The 20,374-nt window shown below is 47.4% G+C and overlaps 1 protein-coding gene across 3 annotated transcripts in view; it reads right to left on the bottom strand.

The window, feature by feature from the left end:
* The window catches only part of cdk6 (cyclin dependent kinase 6), a 374,880-nt gene that overhangs the window by 212,150 nt on the left and 142,356 nt on the right, over positions 1-20,374 (bottom strand). For all 3 annotated transcript variants that reach the window (XM_085988509.1, XM_085988508.1, XM_085988507.1), the window contains exon 4: positions 2,855-3,022. In XM_085988509.1, the coding sequence (XP_085844635.1) occupies positions 2,855-3,022 (168 nt within the window). The remainder of the gene's footprint in view (positions 1-2,854; positions 3,023-20,374) is intronic.

A 20,374-nucleotide genomic window follows, 5' to 3' on the forward strand; every position in this document is an offset into this window, starting at 1 on the left:
TGGGAGTGAGAGAGAGACTGGGAGTGAGAGAGAGACTGGGAGTGAGAGAGAGAGAGAGAGAGAGGGAGAGAGAGAGAGAGAAAGAGAGAGGGAGAGAGAGAGAGACAAAGAGAGAGGGAGCGGGAGACAGAGAGAGAGAGGGAGAGAGAGACAGAGAGGGAAGGAGAGAGAGAGGGAAGGAGAGAAAGGGGAAAGGGGTGGGGGAAAGGGGGTGTGTGTTGGGGAAGGGGTTGGGGGAAGAGGGGTTGTGGGAGGGGGCGAAGGGGGGTTGTGGGAGGGGGCGAAGGGGGGGTGTGGGAGGGGGGGAAGGGGTGTGTGGGGGGGAAGGGGTGTGTGGGGGGGAGGGGTGTGTGGGGGGGAGGGGTGTGTGGGGGGGAGGGGTGTGGGGGGGAGGGGTGTGGGGGGGAGGGGTGTGTGGGGGGGGAGGGGTGTGTGGGGGGGAGGGGTGTGTGGGGGGGGAGGGGTGTGTGTGGGGGAGGGGTGTGTGTGGGAGGGGGAAGGGGGGTGTGGGAGGGGGAAGGGGGGTGTGGGAGGGGGAAGGGGGGTGTGGGAGGGGGAAGAGGGGTGTGGGAGGGGGAAGGGGGGTGTGGGAGGGGGAAGGGGGTGTGTGGGGGGGGGAAGGATGTTTGTGAGGGGGAGGGGGTGGGTGGGCGGGGAAGGGGGAGTGTGGGAGGGGGGAAGAAGGGTGTGTGTGGGGGGGAAGGGGGGTGTGGGAGGGGGGGAGGGGGTGTGTGAGGGGGGAAGGGGGTGTGTGGAAGGGAATGTGTGGGAGGGGGAAGGGGGTGTGTGGGGAGGTGTGTGTGGGGGGGGGAGGGGGTATGTGGGGGGGAGGGGGGTGTGGGAGCGGGGGGGTGTGGGGGGGGGAAAGGGGGTGTGTGGGAGGGGGGGGAAGGGAGAGAGGGAGCCAGCAGACCCTCTCCCCTCGGCCAGTGTTGGACCCTGTCTGGGCCGGAAGCCTGGGACTGGAGTTGCGCTGCTGTCCGTTGGAGAAGCCTAGGCCTCGGGCCCCTGCAGTGACATGGCCCAGCCTACCTTTTAATACCTTGAAACATGAAACTTAAAGTACTTATAAAACATTTTTGGTCAATCTTTCTATAATACACTTTACAACCTCACCAATCTTTTTATTAAAAAAGGGGGTCCTCACCTGTCAGTGTGTTGTATCATAAACAATGGCCGCCGCTTGCTGTTCAGTTGGAAAGATTAGGCCCCGCCCACACACTCGATTGTCTCTCCAGGACCCGATTGGGAGCACTGAAGCCCCACCCACTCTATGTTCCTGTACTAAGATGGCCGCGCATGCACTCTGTTACACACTGAATCAAAATGGCGTCGCACTGAATCTTTTCGCCCTCCTTGACAAAGATGGCTGCCGTTAACCTGGGGCTGTCAGCAGAAGAGATCCCCTCAGCTGCAAACACGGGACCTTCAGATAATTATTCGGGGCTTGCGATCTACCCCAATTGCTTATGAAGCCTCCCCACCTACCGATCCCGGGAATAGAGCGGAGGCAGCAGACCCTCTCCCCACTGCCAGTGTTGGTCCCTGTCTAGGCTGGGAGCCTGGGACTGGAGTTGCGCTGCTGGCAGTTGGAGAAGCCTAGGCCCTGGGCCCCCCGCACAGACATGGCCCCGAGAAATAAATCACATACTGGACTCATTTATTACACGCAAATTATATAATGAGCTAGTTGGGCTCCTAAGTACCAAATTTGTGCTGGATAAAATCCCCTCCACACACACAGAAAGTGGGAAAAATAAATCAATAGTTAATAGTTAGGAATCAAGATGGCTGACACTCACCTCGGTTCAGAATGATAAGGCCCGCCCACACATGCACCGATTGGTCAACCGTCAGGTCACTGAAGTGTAGGATTGGTCAATGGTCCTGTCACACGACTGTAGGATGGCCCGCCCGCACACACAATGAACCCGCCCCCACTCGATGCAAATGAGCGGATAATGAGCAGAATTTTGAACGTTTTTTGGATACCGTCGGCACAATTTTTGTCCGACCAAAAAGTAAATATACCTACAAGAGTCCCCTAATGATGAGCTTTCTTTTGATATAACATGTGTAGGTACGCTCTATAACTTTTGATTGTATAGCCAGACAGAGAGACAGACAGAGAGAGACAGAGAGACAGAGAGAGAGACAGAGAGAGAAACAGAGAGAGAAACAGAGAGAGAAACAGAGAGAGAGAGGGACAGACAGAGAGACAGAGAGACAGACAGAGAGACAGACAGAGAGACAGACAGAGAGACAGACAGAGAGACATATCCTTTTATATATATAGATAACCTTTGGGGAAATGTGGAAATTTTGTGAATCTTACAGCTTGGTGTGGTGTCGGGTCTGATCGGAACTCGCAGATCCGACACTCTGTAAAGTTGCGTGAAGGATGGTTGACGGCATGCTCACAACCCGCCGTCAATCATTTTGATTTTAACTTGGGACCCGCCTCCAAACCCGTCCTCTGAGCGCCGGCAAAATCGCGGCCGTTAACTCTGTTTCTCTCTCCATGGATGCTCCCTGACCTGCTGAGTATTTCCAGCATTTTCTGTTTTTAAACCAGGAATACTTGATAAGTGAACGCCAAGTTGTCTGATGTGAAGGCACAGAAATAGCTAAGAAAACAATTACAGTACATGAAGGGACAAAAATGAATGAATTAATTTAAAAGGAATTTCTGGAGTTTAGTCCCTTTTAATAACTGTTGCAATGTAGGCAGTTTGATTCATCAGAAGGAACACTACCTTTTTTCCAATTGAAACCTTCCTGTAAGATAAAACGTTAATGCCCTTCCATTAGTTGCAAGGTTATGTATTCTCATAGAAATCATTCAGGAACTTACCACTGAGGTAAGTGCCATCTGAAAACTATAGATGCGAGCCAAGCCAAAATCAGCCAGCTTGATTTGGCCACTGCTGGTTACAAGTATATTTTGGGGCTTCAAGTCTCGATGAACCACGCGGTGTGAATGAAGGAAGTCTAGTCCACGAAGCAGCTGGAACATCATATCCTTTATAAAAGGAAAGGAAAAAGGGACATTAGAAGATAGATTAGAAAATATTTTTAATAATCCTATTCATGCTATATATTTGGTTTAAAAATGTCAAAAACTGTAGAGTTTAATGTTTGTATTTTTGCGCCTTCTCCATGTAAAAAATAAATCTCATCTTTGGTACTTACATCCCATTCAATAATTTCTAACTCCACCACTGCTACAAAGTACAGTTTACACTGCACTGCAACAAAAGTAATCAAAGTCATTAAGATATACCTGTGTCTTAAATTATGACATTTGTGTCATAATGGGTATGCACTCAAATTGGCAGGAAGTGACTAGTAGTGTCCCCCAGGGACTTGTTCTGAGTCCTTGGCTTTTCATTATATTTATAAATGACTTGGATGAAAGAATAGAGGGCCGTATATCTAAGTTTGCTGACAACACTGTTAGGTAGCACAATAGTGTAGATGGGAGCAGAAAGTTGCAAAGGGTCACTGACAGATTAATTGAGTGGGCAAAACTGGCAGAAGGAGTTCAATGAAGCTGTTCTGGTCTATAGCTGCCATTTTTAAAAGCAATAGTCTTTCAGGTGACACACTTTTTTTTAACTATAATGAAATGTTTTTAACACATTAAAGCGTGCAGTAAAACTTCAAAATAAAATTTAACAAACTAACATTTTGTTTATTCGAATAATATATTGTAAATCAAGAATAGTTTAGTAGCTTGATTTTGGTGGTCCATTTCTTCTTCGTAGCAGAAAATGTTGTCAAAACTAATTTTTAGGTTGTGAATATTAATTCCATGACATATTATCAATCAGCATAGTACATAAACACATCAGTGTTCTTGTACTTTTACTTTGTTCAATAAAATGCTGAACATTGGGTAACTGAATTTGCAATTCCTAATAAGAGATCAGCAGAAAACAGAAAATCATGGTTATGGTTAAAATAGAAAATGTGTGAAAGGTTAACACACTAGTGAAATAATAATTGAGAAACATGCAAATACAGGCAGCAATATTCGTTCTTTTGGGGGGAATTTTAACATGGGTGAGCGCGTAGGACTGGGTGCGGGTGGGGGGTTAAATCGGGAAAAATTCCGAGCGTGTCAGGAAGCCGGCTCCAATCCGCCGATTCCCTGGTTTTCCAGAACTGGACAAGGGGCAGACAACCAACCCGCTCCCAGGAGAGCATTTTAAATATGTAAATAAGGCTGGCAGCCTTTGATTTAGCCTGCTTTGCAGGTATAATCCCACCCGTCCGGGTTTCTCAGGCCTCGGGAAACCCGACAGCTGAAGCAAGGCGAGGACAACTTCAGGGAGAAGGTAAGTGCCTTTACAGCACTGCTTGCAGGCCAGGAGGAGCAGGAGTGCTTCCCCCCTGGTTACCTAAGCTCCGTCCCTATCAAGGACCCCCAGGATCAGGGATCGCGCCCCACACCCCTCACCCGCCCTCCGGGTCAGAGATCGGACACCCCCCGGGGTCTGGAATTGGACCTACCTAGTCCTGCGTCTTGCTCTGGAGTGCGCCCTGCCTGATTGAAGGCAAGCCTGTCAATCAGGCTGACTTCCAAGCGGGGAACCTGTCAGGGCCAAAATATGCACGCTACAGCATGAGAGGAAGCCCAAACTTACGGGGTTCCCGTTCGAAACTCCATCCCCCACCTATGTAACAACGAAGGACTAATAGATTGTTGGCTGACTTGTGGTATTGGTACTGAGGGTTAATCATAGTTTCGGTCTTGTCTCCAAATTCCTAATATGCGCTCCAGTGACAGAACTGCCAATCCAGGCATGCAAATTTGTAAAATCATCCTACTATTCCCATCTTATACATCAAGGGTCCAAGATCAGGTATAACACAAATCAGGTGTAATGTAAAGCTCCTAATCAAATCTGGTCTCGTCTCACTAAAGTGTTTCAGTCTGCCTTGCGAAAAATTGGAAAAGTGCATGTGCGGGCACGAGTTAAACACACAATATCCAGTTTAGTTCACAAGGGAATCCTATTGTTACAGCCCTGGGTTATGCCATCATAAAATTAGATATTCGGCAGTAAAGGCACCCTCCTGAATGCAAGATGCTTGGACCACTAATGGGAGTGACCAGCTGTACCCAAAAGAATGTCTAAGGCAGTTCTGAAACTTGTAAAATGTCTGAACTTGTAAAATCCACCCTTACACTTTGTGCAAAACTGAAACATAGACAGTGAAAAAGGTGCGGCAGTTAGTCCGAGTCTCCAGGCAGTGAGGCGAAAAATTCCCACTCCTAAAGACTACCCAGTCTCTGTGTCCAGGCTCACAAATGGAGACTGGGAGAAGTACTGGACCCCATATGAATCAGTAGGTCAGAATTTTCTGGCTCCCCTCTGCCCTGATGCTAGACAGGAGCAGTGCACCCGAAGTGCACTGCTCCTGTTCAGGCCAAGGAGTGCAGGTATTTTTCTTTCCTGGGCCATTCCACCATTCCAAACTAAAAGTCATCCAAAAAAGTTTTGGCTTGTGTTCTCACCCGCACCATCACCCCAGTTCTGGTTAGGCTACATTTCTCCCTGTGCCCAGGCAACTTTCCTCCTTGATCGTATTTTCTCCCCTTCCAAATACCTCTCTTCTTTTCCTCTTGCTACTCATTATCCACTGCCCTGCAAGGCACAGTGTTTGTTTTTATGAACACGATGAGTGCTATTCAAATGTAAATTGTTGTTGTTTTAACTGCGGTCACATTTTAACATCTTGGGTAAATTGTAGAAGAAACTAGCCTTGCTTAATTCATAGCTACACAATTTACTGTCAATCTAACACTATAAATCACTCATCTCATTCAGTGAAAGACCACAGCTCCCAGAAAGCCTTTTATTCCACCTAACCTTTGTGTAGGGAATTAAAATCAAACCTTGTTGAAACACAGATAATGGATTTAAGCTAACACGGAAATGTCTCAAAGAATGGGAGCCTTCTTCTCAGCACTGATCAAACTTATTTTGACCCGATCGCAAGCTGCTAATTCTGCCATTTGAGTTTGATTTACAGTGACTAGGGCAGGGAAGCAGGGAGAAGCTTATGTTTATTTAAAATATATTTACTTTAAAAGTGAAAGATCTTTTTGTTTTTATTTTTATAAATTGACTTTTTGATGAGCTAAAAATATTTTAGTATTTAACTATGTGGTAAATATATATATATTTAAATCATCAGACAAAGTTATAAAATACAGTTCTAACTATATAAACCACAGATAAAAATCTGGGAAGCAAAGGTTAAAGTATATGCTCTATACAATTTTTTGTAATCAACAATTTTTAAAGGCTTTTCATAGAAAAGAAAACAAGCCCATTATTCACACTTTTCTCTTCTTTCAAATGTAATTAATTCAAATATAATGACTTTGAACTCCATGACCCACAACCTTACTAAACCGAACAAACAATATCATCCATGTAAGACAAGAGCGCAGAATCTTATTTTTCCCTCTGAATGCTTGCTGGTCTTGTTCATTTAGGATCATAATGGTACATTTCACTGCATTGATGAGCAGCTTTGTGAAGAGTATACACCAAATAATTAAAATGATGTTGTCTGATGGCTCTATCAGTTTGTGATTTATTGATAGAAATTATTACAAGTGGAATTGGTAGAGTTGACTGTGGGCTCGATTTTAACTCAGGTGCGGGCTGTTGTCATGTTATCCGAATTTCGTGTTCCCCACACGAATCTAAATGGATGTGGGAGATTGATGCAATTTTAACTCAATTGGCCAATTGATTTCCAACGTGTGGGAAGCCTTTGCATAGAAACATAGAAGATAGGAGCAGGAGTAGGCCATTCGGCCCCTCGAGCCTGCTCCGCCATTCAATGCGATCATGGCTGATCATCCAAATTCAGTACCCGGTGCCTGCTTTCTTCCCATATCCCTTGATCCCTTTAGCCTTGAGAAATATATCCAACTCCTTCTTGAATATATTTAATGAATTGGCCTCTACTGCCTTCTGTGGTAGAGTATTCCACAGGTTCACCACTCTCTGGGTAAAGAAATTCCTCCTCATTTCTGTCCTAAATGGCCTACCCCTTATCCTTAGACTGTGACCCCTGGTTCTGGACTCCCCGACCATCGGGAACATTCTTCCTGCATCTAGTCTGTCCAGTCCTGTCAGAATTTTATAAGTTTCAATGAGATCCCCTCTCATTCTTCTAAACTCCAGCGAGTACAAGCCCAATCGACCCAATCTCTCCTCATACGTCATTCCTGCCATCCCAGGTATCAGCCTGGTGAATCTTCGCTGAACTCCTTCCCTGGCAAGAACATCCTTCCTCAGATAAGGTAACCAAAACTGCACACAATACTCAAGATGTGGTCTCACCAAGGCCCTGTACAACTGCAGCAAGACATCCTTGTTCCTGTACTCAAACCCTCTCGCTACAAAGGCCAACATACCATTTGCCTTCTTAACCGCCTGCTGCACCTGCATGCTTACCTTCAGTGACTGGTGCACAAGGACACCCAGGTCTCGTTGCACTTCCCCTTCTCCCAATCTATTGCCATTCAGATAATAATCTGCCTTCCTGTTTTTGCTACCAAAGTGGATAACCTCACATTTATCCACATTATATTGCATCTGCCATGCTTCTGCCCAATCACCCAACCTGTCCAAATCATCCTGGAGTTTCTCGGCATCCTCCTCACAGCACACACGTCCACCCAGCTTTGTGTCATCTGCAAATTTGGGGATATTACATCTAGTTCTCTTGTCTAGATCATTAATATATAATGTGAATAGTTGGGGTCCTAGCACCGATCCCTGCGGTACCCCACTAGTCACTGCCTGCCACTCAGAAAAAGATCCGTTTATTCCAACTCTTTGCTTTCTGTCTGCCAACCAGTTCTCTATCCAAGTCAGTACCTTGCCCCCAATCCCATGTGCCTTAACTTTACACGCTAATCTCTTATGCGAGACCTTATCAAAAGCCTTCTGAAAGTCCAAATACACCACATCCACTGGTTCTCCCTTATCTATTTTACCAGTTACATCCTCAAAAAATTCCAGTAGATTAGTCAAGCACGATTTACCCTTTGTAAATCCATGTTGACTTTGTCTGATCCTGTCACTGTTTTCCAAGTGCTCTGCTATTACATCTTTTATGATGGACTCTAGCATTTTCCCCACTACCGATGTCAGGCTTACTGGTCTGTAATTCCCCGTTTTCTCTCTACCACCTTTTTTGAATAGTGGGGTAACATTAGCTACCCTCCAATCCATGGGTACTGTTCCAGATTCCATCGAATGTTGCAAAGGGGTTTTTCATGACTGAAAGTCCCCTCCGATGATGTCATCATTGCTGCTGCATTTAAGGTCCACAGCAAGCCTTGCTTCTTCTGCAGGCTTCCAAGCTTCCTCCATTTGGTGTTAGAGGGACCTGCAGGAAAGATGACAAGCAGGAGGGCAAGAGCAGCTCCTCGTTTTGACGAGGCGGCACTGCAGGCATTGGTGGATGGGGCTAGGGCCCACAGGGAGGTCCTGTTCCCCTCATCAGGGAGGAAGTGGCCTCCCAGTCAGACCAAGGCTGTGTGGATGCAGCTGGCTGAGGAGGTCAACTCCTTGGGGGTCACCCGCAGAACCTGGATACAGTGCAGGAAAAGATTTCATGACCTTCAGCGCACTGGAAAAGTGAGTATGAATTTCCCATCACCTTCAATATGATCCCCATTGCCTTTCCTCACCAGCACTCAGCTTTAGCAATCTCTTCCTCCACATCCCACTTGACACCGACTTCCATGCAACCTTACCCATTCCCTCTCTCTTTATGCTCACATTCACATAACTATTCTACCATGCAGCCCTCACACTCCCTATCACTCTGATGCTTTGAACACAACTGACAACACACAGGGAGGGCCCTTGATCTTGCAACCTCACTCCATCTTTTTCTCCTTCTAAGTATCTATGCTATGCAATCTCTACACTCACTCCTTCATTCTCACTCAACCTCCACTTGTCTCCCTCATTGCAGGAAAAGAGAGCTCATAACAAGAGAGAGCGAGCCAGGACAGGATGGCTTACATCCTAGGGTCTTGAAGGAAGTGGCGGTAGGGATTGTGGATGCATTGGTAATAATTTTCCAAAACTCCCTGGACTCAGCAAAGGTCCCGGCAGATTGGAAAACTGCTAATGTAACACCCTTATTTAAAAAGGGTAGTAGGCAGAAGGTTGGAAACTATAGACCTGTTAGCCTAACATCTGTGGTTGGTAAAATTTTAGAGTCCATTATTAAGGAGACAGTAACGGGACATTTGGATAAACATAATTTAATAGGACAAACTCAGCATGGTTTTATGAAGGGGAAGTCATGTTTGACAAATTTGCTTGAGGTCTTTGAGGAAGTAACATACAGGGTGGATAAAGGGGAACCAGTGGACGTAGTGTATTTGGACTTCCAAAAGGCATTTGACAAGGTGCCACACAAAAGATTATTGCTCAAGATAAAAAATCACGGGATTGGGGGTAATATTCTGGCGTGGGTGGAGGATTGGCTATCTAACAGAAAGCAGAGTGTTGGGATAAATGGTTCATTCTCAGACTGGCAATCAGTAACTAGTGGTGTTCCGCAGGGGTCAGTGCTGGGTCCCCAACTCTTTACAATCTATATTAACGATTTGGAGGAGGGGACCGAGTGTAACATATCAAAGTTTGCAGATGATACAAAGATGGGAGGGAAAGTAGTGAGTGAGGAAGACATAAAAAACCTGCAAAGGGGCAAAGACAGGCTAAGTAAGTGGGCAGAGATTTGGCAGATGGAATACAATACTGGAAAGTGTGAGGTTATGCACTTTGGCAGGAAAAATCATAGAGCAAGTTATTATTTTAATGGCAAGAAACTGGAAAGTGCTGTAGTACAAAGGGATCTGGGGGTCCTGGTGCACGAAACTCAAAAAGTTAGTATGCAGGTGCAGCAAGTGATCAAGAAGGCCAATGGAACGTTGGCTTTTATTGCTAAGGGGATAGAATATAAAAACAGGGAGGTATTGCTGCAGTTGTACAAGGTATTGGTGAGACTGCACCTGGAATACTGCATACAGTTTTGGTGACCATATTTAAGAAAAGACATACTTGCTCTCGAGTCAGTACGAAGAAGGTTCACTCGGTTAATCCCGAGGATGAGGGGGTGGACATATGAGGAGAGGTTGAGTAGATTGGGACTCTACTCGTTGGAGTTCAGAAGAATGAGAGGCGATCTTATTGAAACATATAAGATTGTGAAGGGGCTTAATCGGGTGGATGCGGTGAGGATGTTCCCAATGATGGGGGAAACTAGAACTAGGGGGCATAATCTTAGAATAAGGGGCTGCTCTTTCAAAACTGAGATGAGGAGAAACTTCTTTACTCAGAGGGTAGTAGGTTTGTGGAATTTGCTGCCCCAGAAAGCTGTGGAAGCTACATCATTAAATAAATTTAAAACAGAAATAGATAGTTTCCTAGAAGTAAAGGGAATTAAGGGTTATGGGGAGCGGGCAGGAAATTGGACATGAGTCTAGGTTTGGAATGGTCATGGCCCTGTGGGTAGCGGAGCGGGCCCAGGGGCCGTGTAGCATGGTTCTGCTCCTACTTCTGGTGTTCTAATTCCGTGTTAGATTTCAGGAGATGGTTCTACTCCTGTTCCTGGCTGGGGTGGAGATCGCCTTTTACAGAAGGTAAGTACTGTAGAAAATAGAGAGACAGAGTGATCTCCTGGACGAGTTTCGATCGCCTAGATGGGTCGGAGAGGAATTTCCCAGATTTTTCTCCCAAATTGGCCATTGTTTTTTTTTACCTGGTTTTTCGCCTCTCCCGGGAGATCACATGGGTTCGGGTGGGATGGAGTGATAGTAGATTTGAGGTTAGAATCAGATCAGACATGATCTTATTGAATGGTGGAGCAGGCTCGAGGGGCCGATTGGCCTACTCCTGCTCCTATTTCTTATGTTCTTATGTTCTCATGTAGGAGGAGGACCACCCTCAATAGCCCACCTGACCCCCTGGGAGGGGGCCGTCCTGGAAATCATCGGCATTGAGGATGATTTACGCGTGGGGGACAGACAGATGGGTGCAACACAGCAAGCTGGTGACAGAAAAGTCTCCCATCTCTCTCTTTGACATTGCATGATTGTGAAGCTGTAACAGATGCACTAATGAGCATCTGCAAAAAGCAATGTGCATGTAGCCTTTGCATCACATCTCTGACTCTTTCCTTTACTCCCACACAGGACCATCACAAGCATCCGTCCCCCCTAGCCAGGAGGAACAGGCTGAGCCTACAGACTCCTCAGAGGAAGCTGCAACCTCTGAGGGCGCAGCGTCAGCAGAATTCAGCACACCCAGCACCAGTGCAGACACTCACACCTCGGTGGGACCTTCGGGACATAAAGTAGTGTTGTCACCTGGTGTATCACAGCTCACAAGTGAGCATCAGCAGATTGTGGAGACAGGGACAGCAGTGGAGAGTCCTAGCTGGAGGGCGCTGGACTCTGCCAGCTTGGCTCAGCAGCATGTCGACCCTCTAATCTTATGGATGGACCCAGAGGCAGAGGTGATGGAACTCCAGGCACAGATGCAGGAGTCTCTGGCAGGTTTTGTCTCTAGGGTCACTGCGAGAGTGGAGTGAATGGAGGAGTCCATAGCGAACATGAGCGCATGAACGCATCAACACGGAAAGGATGGCTACCTCCGTGGAAACGATTGCTACCTCCGTGGTAAGGCTGGCTACCGTACAGCAGAGGATGGCTACGGTAGAGGAGGGGAGGGCTACGGCCATGGAGGAGCTTAGTCGCCAGGGTATGGAAAACATGGTCATTGTTCAGAATAGAATGACATCTCTTGAGGAGTGATGGGCATCTATTGAACAGAGAAACCAGAACCTTCATGGAAGTCCCTCTGAGTAGGACTGCCGTTGCAGATACGGGTCCCCATGGACCCCTGATGTGCAGCAAGGTGCTCTCCAGCCACTTGCAGGCGCGGAGGGGGACCTGACCCATGAGAGGGAGGTTGGTGGCAGACCTCAAGGAAGTGGGGGTTCCTCTCCAAGCGCTCACACTTCCATGCCACTGCAGAGCCCTCGGTCAGAGCCATCGGAGTCCACATCCAAGTGAGATAGACGTCTCAACCCCTGCACAGTCGTAGGAGCAGCAGACTGTTGACGAGCCCTCACATGCTTGCCACCCCAGAGGATGTCCACCAAAGGTGTTGAGACAGGAGCAGCAGGAAAGTGAGCAAGGGGCCTCCACATCTGCTGAAGCCACAGGGGAACCACAACATAGGAGCATGCGTAAGAGGAAGATAAAGCACAAGTAGTCACAAGGGTAGTCACTTGGGTGAAATTTGATGTATTGTTAGAAAAAGCCATCAGATTAATAATGTTAATAAAAAATCTGATGGCTACTGCTGTAGTTGTGGCGTGTGTCATTTTGCAAATGCGACTTTCAGATTGAGGGCTTAGGATTACTTGCAATTGTCAGTATGCTGGTCAAATAGCTAGGAATCCGCAGGGTCTTGGCCATTGTCGATGCTCAGGTAAGGCTAAGCAAATCTGGCCAGGATGTGTGTGTTCCTTGCATCCCGGGCAGCAATGTTCTCACGTAATGCTGCCGCTGGTTGATGGGCCTCTGCAGGATGTTCGTTTTCGCCCTCCTCCTCCTCCTCCTCCTCCGAGGAGGAGGATATGTGAGGAGCCACTTGGTCCTCAGGAATCTGCAAGCCACGACGCTGTGCCATGTTGTGAAGTGCACAGTAAACCACGACGATTCTGGAGACCCTGGCTGCTGAGTACTGCAGGGCTCCACCTGATCTATCCAGGCATCTGAAGCGCATCTTCAGCAAACCGATGGTTTCTTCGATAATGGATTTGGTGGAAATGTGGCTGGAGTTGTAGCACTCCTCAGCTTCGTCGGCTGGCCTCCTCAACGGCGTCATCAGCCACATCCTCAGGGGCTAGCCCTTGTCTCCAAGTAGCCATCCGTTAAGTTGGCCTGGCGGACTGAATAGCGGAGGCACACTAGACTGGCGCAGTATGAAGGAGTCATGGCAACTGCCAGGGTACATGGCACAAACATGCAAAATCTTCTTCTTGTGGTCACACACCAGCTGAACGTTGAGGGAGTGGAAGCCCTTGCAGTTGACAAAAATACCTGGATTGCGATGGGGTGCCCTAAGGACCACATGTGTGCAGTCAACGACGCCCTGCACCCTTGGAAAGCCTGCCAGATGATCTAATCCAACCGCTCACGCCGTGACACTTGCTCGATCCTTGGTGAAATGGATGTGATTGTGCGCGAGGGCAAAGAGGGCATCGGTTACCTGCATGATGCAAGTGTGTGCGGCCGCCTGGGAGATGCCGCTGATGTCTGCTGCTGATCCCTGGAATGAGCCTGAGGCAAAAAAGTTGAGTGCGGTGGTGACTTTGACGGCCACTGGTAATGCTTGTCCACCTGGTCCTCTGGGGAGCAGGTCTTGCTGTAGCATTGCGCAGATGTCAGTCACTACCTCTCGCGAAAGTCGGAGCCGCCTTTGGCACTGCTGCTCAGACATGTTGAGATAGGTGACCCTGCATCTGTAGACCCTGTTTGGGGGGTATCGCCTGCGCCGATGGGCTTCCAGGCGCTGGCCACTTCTGGCCTGTGCAGCCTCAGGTGGGTGAGCAGCAGCCTGGCGCTCCTGCTGCTGCTGCTGTTGTTGTTCCTGGTTCTGCTGCTGCCACGGCTGGTGCTCGAGCTCCTCTAATGCCCAGATGGGAAGGAAATAAATGGCTCCCATGCTTCTGGTATATGCCTCCGTTGAGGAAGCGCTGAGTGAAGGTGGCGAGAGGGGTTTCCCAGGAGGTCACACTGGAGATGGGTGTGAGGCTCCAACCTTCCACAGGTGTGGTTAAGCCTTGTAAAAGTTGCCCCAGACCTGAGACCACTAAGTCCTGCCACCTGCAAATGATGGCTGATCAAATCTCCTCTTTAATGGTTGACCTGCAGTTGATACTCAGCAACCCAATAGTGCTCCCGCCAGGTTTCACATTCGTGATTCCCACCAGGCGTGTTTTACGTGGGAAAAGGGTTAAAGTTGCAAGGGCCTGTTAAAATAGGATTATAGAGGCCATTTAGTAGTAATTAAGTGCCTTAAAGACCAGTCCCGTTGGATGCGGGACGGAGTCGGGACCATCAGACATGCCTGAGTTAAAATTGCTCGGAGTCGGGAACCAGGCGGGGTTGGGTCCCGCCCGCCAGTTTTTGCGATTTTAACCCCCCGCACACCTCCAAGCCCGACTCCACGGCTCAATGAAAATCGAGCCCTATGAGTTCCACTTTTCTGCTTTATGTCACTAGAATTTTTTTGGGCACCGCATGGACACCAAATCCTGGAAATGGCAGGTAGGAAGCGTGTGCACAATTCCAGCTAGCTGGCAGTGCGCCGCCTGCAATAATAGGTAAGGACAAACAAGAGGTGTTACTTACCCATGTCTGAAGCAGCCATTAGGCATTTTGCATATGCAAATAAGGGGCCTAACCCTTCAGACCCCCTCTCCAAGATTCATTTTCACTGAGGCCGGCACCACTGCAGACTGCACTCAGGAAAACCGTAGGGATCACCTACAACAAAGAAGGTAAGCAACTTACCTTGATGTGGAGCCTGGAGGAACAGAAGTGCTCTTCCTGACCTCACATTTAGCCACCCTCCTGATCGCCATCACTCACGATCCCAGATCCTCCCCCAAAGCCCATCCCCACCTTCTCTCCTGACCCCCAATCATGGACCAGCTCTCCTGACCCCCAATCATGGACCAGCTCTCCTGACCCCCAATTGTGGACCCCTGACCTCCTCTCCCGACCACCGATGGTAGACCCCTCCAGCCTCCTCTCCTGATCGCCTACTCTCTTTTTAAGCATTGATTCCTTTCCCTATTTTTACATCCAAGTTTTATTATTTCATATTGTTCTACATTAAACTGTATCTGTCACCCACCTCCCCAACGTGCTAGCGCATGCCCTCAAGATCTTTCACAATCCACATCAGAATTTGCCATGCCCCTCAATTTGACCAGTAAATTCCAATATTATTCCTTCAATTCCTAATTTGAGATCACTACTCAACGAAGATGGGAGGTCACGTGATACACAACCCTGCAGGGGGTAAAGAAAGCTATTTGTTGGGCATGCATACTTCAACTAGATGGCAAGTTAATTAGATGGAACAGCCTGTGGCAAAACCCATGAGGAGCACCCAATTACAACCTTGGACAAAGCTGGTGGTACACGGTAGTTCAGCTGCAGGGGCTGTGCAAGAAATGTTGTGCCATGCTCAGGATGCTGACAGACCCGCCACAGAGTATATGGAACTAAGGTTGATGTAAGTTTTCAAAGGCTCAAGGCACAGGAGTGGAACATCTCTTGGACATCTATGGACATCTGGGGTCAGGTAAAATTGGCAGCCTTTGTGCAATGTACAGGAAACTTTCTGGTAACTGGCACTGACGGGACCGAGCTGGTGCCGGTCGACCAAAACTGCCGGAGAAACCAGCGCTAATGTTAAAACATACGGAGCTTCTGAGCTCCATCTGAAGCAACAAACCCTGTTGCTTAGCAACAGCTTCAAAACAGTCGGCGCAGCTTGCAAGCGTCTCTGTAGCTAAGCAACAGCTTCAGCTAGACGCTTGGGAGCCACGACTGGAGAAAAAAAGCAACGAAAAGTAAAAAAAACTTATCTGAACCGACTCCTGAATTTTGCCGGTGGATAGAGCTTTCCGAACATTTAACCTCCGGTTAAACGAAAGTTTCCTGTAAATTGCACAGCTTACACACGAAAGATCTTTCCAAGAACTATGTTGATCGACGAGGCTGAAAGCTTGGATGATAACTGTATGCTCATACCTAATTCTCTTTCTCACATCCCCCTTCCCCCTTATCCCACAATCTCTTCTCACTTTCAAGCTGCTGATGGTGTAAGCATACACATCTTGCTTCCCCCCTCCCCTCACCACAACACTACCCTTTGTCTTTCTCTTTTCAGATACCCAGTAACTCCAACATAAGAACATAAGAAATAGGAGCAGGGGTAGGCCATATGGCCCTTCGTGCCTGCTGCACCATTCAATAAGATCATGGCTGATCTTCGACCTCAACTCCACTTTTCCGCCCAATCCCAATATCCCTTAATTCCCCATGAGTTCAAAAATCTATCTATCTCATCCTTGAATATACTCAATGACTCGGCATCCACAGCCCTTTGGGGCAGAGAATTCCAAAGATTCACAACCAGCTCAGTGAAGAAATTCCTCATCTCAGTCTTAAATGACTGACCCCACTTTCCAAAAAAAACAGCCATGGATGACTAAAGAGGTAAGGGACAGCATAAAACTAAAAGAAAAAGCATACAAAAATGCAAAAAATAGCACAGATCCTGGCGTATGGGAAAGATACAAGGAATAGCAAAGGGTCACAAAACAGACAGTAAGAGCTACAAAAGGGAGTATGAAAAGAAACCGGCAAGGGATATCAAAATCAACACAAAGAATTTTTACAATTATATTAGGAAAAAGAGGGTAGTCAGGAGCAATGTTGGCCCCTTAAAAACTGAAAGCGATGATGTTGTCAATGACAATAAGGAAATGGCGGACATGTTGAATAATTACTTTGCGCCAGTATTTACAGCAGAGGAAGAGGATAGCATGTCGGAAATACCAAGGAAACTAATATTGAATCAGGGACAGGGACTCAATAAAATTAATGTAAGTAAAATGACAGTAATGAAGAAAATAATGGCACTAAAGAGTGTCAAATCCCCAGGATCAGATGGTTTCCATCCCAGGGTTTTAAAGGAAATAGGTGAGCACATTGCAGATGCCCTAACTATAATCTTCCAAAGTTAACATAAAAGGTAATCCAAAAGTCTTCTATCAGCATATGAATAGTAAATGGGTAGTAAGGGGGGGGGAGGGGTGGGGCCAATTAGGGACCAAAATGGAGACCTACGCATGGAGGCAGACAGTATGGCTGAGTTATTAAATGAATACTTTGCATCTGTCTTCACCAAGGAAGAGGATGCTGTCATAGACATAGTAAAGGAGGAGTTAGAGGAGATACTGGATGGGAGAAGAATTGATAAAGGCGAGGTATGAGAAAAGCGAGCTGTACTTAAAGTAGATAAGTCACCGGGACCAGATGGGATGCATCCTAGGATGCTGAGGGAAGTGAAGGAAGAAATCGCGGAAGTACTGGCCATAATCTTCCAATCCTCCTTAGAAATGGGGGTGGTGCCAAAGGACTGGAGAATTGCAAATGTTACATCCTTTTTCAAAAAAGGGTGTAAAGGTAAACCCAACAACAATAGGTTGGTCAGTTTAATCTCGGTAAGCTTTTAGAAACAATAATCAGGAACAAAATTAACAGTCACTTGGACAAGTGAGGATTAATTAAGAAAAACCAGCACGGATTTGTTAAAGGCAAATCATGTTTAACCAACTTGATCCAAGTTTTTGATGAGGTAACAGAGAGGGTTGATGAGGGCAATGCGGTTGATCTGATGTATATGGATTTCCAAAAGGCGTTCGACAAAGTGTCACATAATAGGCTTGCCAGCAAAGTTGAAGCCCATGGAATAAAAGTGACAGTGGCAGCATGGATATGAAATTGGCTAAGTGACAGGAAACAGAGTGTAGTGGTGAACGGTTGTTTATCGGACTGGAGGAAGGTACACAGTGGTGTTCCCCAGGGGTCGGTTCTAGGACCATTGCTTTTCTTGATACATATTAATGACTTTGATGTGGGTGTACAGGGCACAATTTCAAAACATGCAGATGACATAAAACTTGTAAGTATAGTGAACAGTGAGGAGGATAGTGATAGACTTCAAGAGGACATAGACAGGCTGGTGGAATGGGGCGGACATGTGGCAGATTAAATTTAATGCAGAAAAATGTGAAGTGATACATTTTGGTAGAAAGAATGAGGAGAGGAAATATAAAGTAAAGGGTACAATCCTAAAGGGGGTGCATGAACAGAGAGACCAAATCATTGAAGGTGACAGGGCAGGTTGAGAAAGCAGTTAAAAAAGCTTACGGGATCTGGGCTTCATGAATAGAGGTATAGGGCAGGATTTTCATTGGGCCGTGGAGGTGGGATTGGAGGCGTGTGGGGGGGTTAAAATCTCGAAATCGGGGGTCCCGACACCATCCCGCCCCCAACCCGCCTCCATGTCAGTTTCAAAGGAGGCGGGTACCCACCCTGCACTGGGACCCGCCTCCCTGAGGCGGGAAGGGGATTAGTGCCAATTAACTGCCTGTTAACAGTTAGTTAACAGGCAGTTTTTAGCCTAATCCCTATTTTTAAGGTTGAAGTGTGGGATTCCCGACGGCTCCAAACCATGCCAAGTTAGAGGGGGCGTACCGTCGGGATGAAGGGCTTGGAGGGGTCGAGATGTCCGGTGTTCAGGTGAGTGATGGGTGCATGAGTGCAAAGGTAAGTGTGTTTGGTCTGTGTAAAGTGTTTAAAGAAGTTTTACATGCCTTGGCTGGAACTCGATGGAGGCGGGACTACAACCCCGAAAGTTGTAGTCCTGCCTCCAACCCGACTCCTCAATGAAAATCCAGCCCTTAGAGTACAAAAGCGTGGGAAGCTCCTCAGATAATGAAGCAGTCCATGCCCGCATGCAACAAGACCTGGACAACGTTCAGGCTTCGGGTGATAAGTGGCAGGTAACATTCACACCACAGAAGTGCCAGGCAATGAATATCTCCAACAAGCGAGAGTCTAACCACCGCCCCATGACATTCAATGGTATTACCATCGCCGAATCCCCACCATCAACATCCTGGGGGTCACCATTGACCAGAAACATAACTGGACCAGCCACATAAATACCGTGGCAACAAGAGCAGGTTGGAGGCTAGGTATTCTGCGGCGAGTGTCTCACCTCCTGACTCCCCAAAGCCTTTCCACCATCTACAAGGCACAAGTAAGAATTGTGATGGAATACATTCCACTTGCCTGGATGAGTGCAGCTCCAACAACACTCAAGAAGCTCGACACCATCCAGGACAAAGCAGCCCGCTTGATTGGCACCCCATCCACCACCTTAAACATTCACTCCCTCCACCACAGACGTACCGTGGCTGCAGTGTGTACCATCTACAAGATGCACTGCAGCAACTCGCCAAGGCTTCTTTGGCAGCAACTCCCAAACCCGCGACCTCTTCCACCTAGAAGGACAAGGGCAGCAGGCGCATGGGAACACCACCACCTCCAAGTTCCCCTCCAAATCTCACACCATTCTGACTTAGAAGTATATTGCTGATCCTTCATCGTCGCTGGGTCAAAATCCTGGAACTCTCTCCCTAACATCACTGTGGGAGTACCTTCACTACACGGACTGCAGCGGTACAAGAAAGTGGCTCACCATCAACTTCTCAAGGGCAATTAGGGATGGGCAATAAATGCTGGCCTTGCCAGCGACGCCCACATCTCTTAAACAAATAAAAAAAAAATTATGAAGAACCTGTATAAAACATTGGTTCGGCCTCAACTGGAGTATTGTGTCCACTTCTGGGCACCCCACTTTAGGAAGGATGTGAAGGCTTTAGAAAGGGTGCAAAAAAGATTTACGAGAATTATTCCAGGGATGAGGGACTTCAGTTACGTGGATAGACTGGAGAAGCCGGGGTTGTTCTCCTTAGCGCAGAGAAGATTGAGAGGTGATTTGATAGAGGTGCTCAAAATCATGAGGGGTCGAGGCAGAGAAGATAGAGAGAAACTGTTCCCATCGGTAAAAGGGTCGAATACCAGAGGTCACAGATTTAAGGTGATTGGCAAAAGAACCAAAGGCGACATAAGAAAAAACTTTTTTACGCAGCGAGTGATTAGGATCTGGAATGCAATGCCTTAAAGGGTGGTGGAGGCAGACTCAGTCATGGCTTTCAAAAGAGAGTTGGATAAGTACCTGAAAGAAAAACATTTGCAGGGCTACGGGGAAAAGGCAGGGAATGAGACTAGCTGAGGTGCTCCTGCAGAGAGCCTGCACGGGCTCGATGTGCCGAATGGCCTTCCATAGAAACATAGAAGATAGGAGGAGTAAGCCATTCGGCCCTTCGAGCCTGCTCCGCCATTCAATGAGATCATGGCTGATCATCCAAATTCAGTACCCTGTCCCTGCCTTCTCCCCATATCCCTTGATCCCTTTAGCCTCAAGAAACATATCCAACTCTTTCTTGAATATATTTAATGAACTGGCCTCCACCGCCCTCTGTGGCAGAGAATTCCACAGGTTCACCACTCTCTGGGTGAAGAAAATCCTCCTCATTTCTGTCCTAAATGGCTTACCCCTTATCCTTTGACTATGACCCCTGGCCATCAGAAACA

The sequence above is a fragment of the Somniosus microcephalus genome, chromosome 5 (assembly GCF_052327205.1).
Source record: "Somniosus microcephalus isolate GS21.2 chromosome 5, FLI_Smic_1.0, whole genome shotgun sequence".
NCBI lineage: Eukaryota > Metazoa > Chordata > Chondrichthyes > Squaliformes > Somniosidae > Somniosus > Somniosus microcephalus.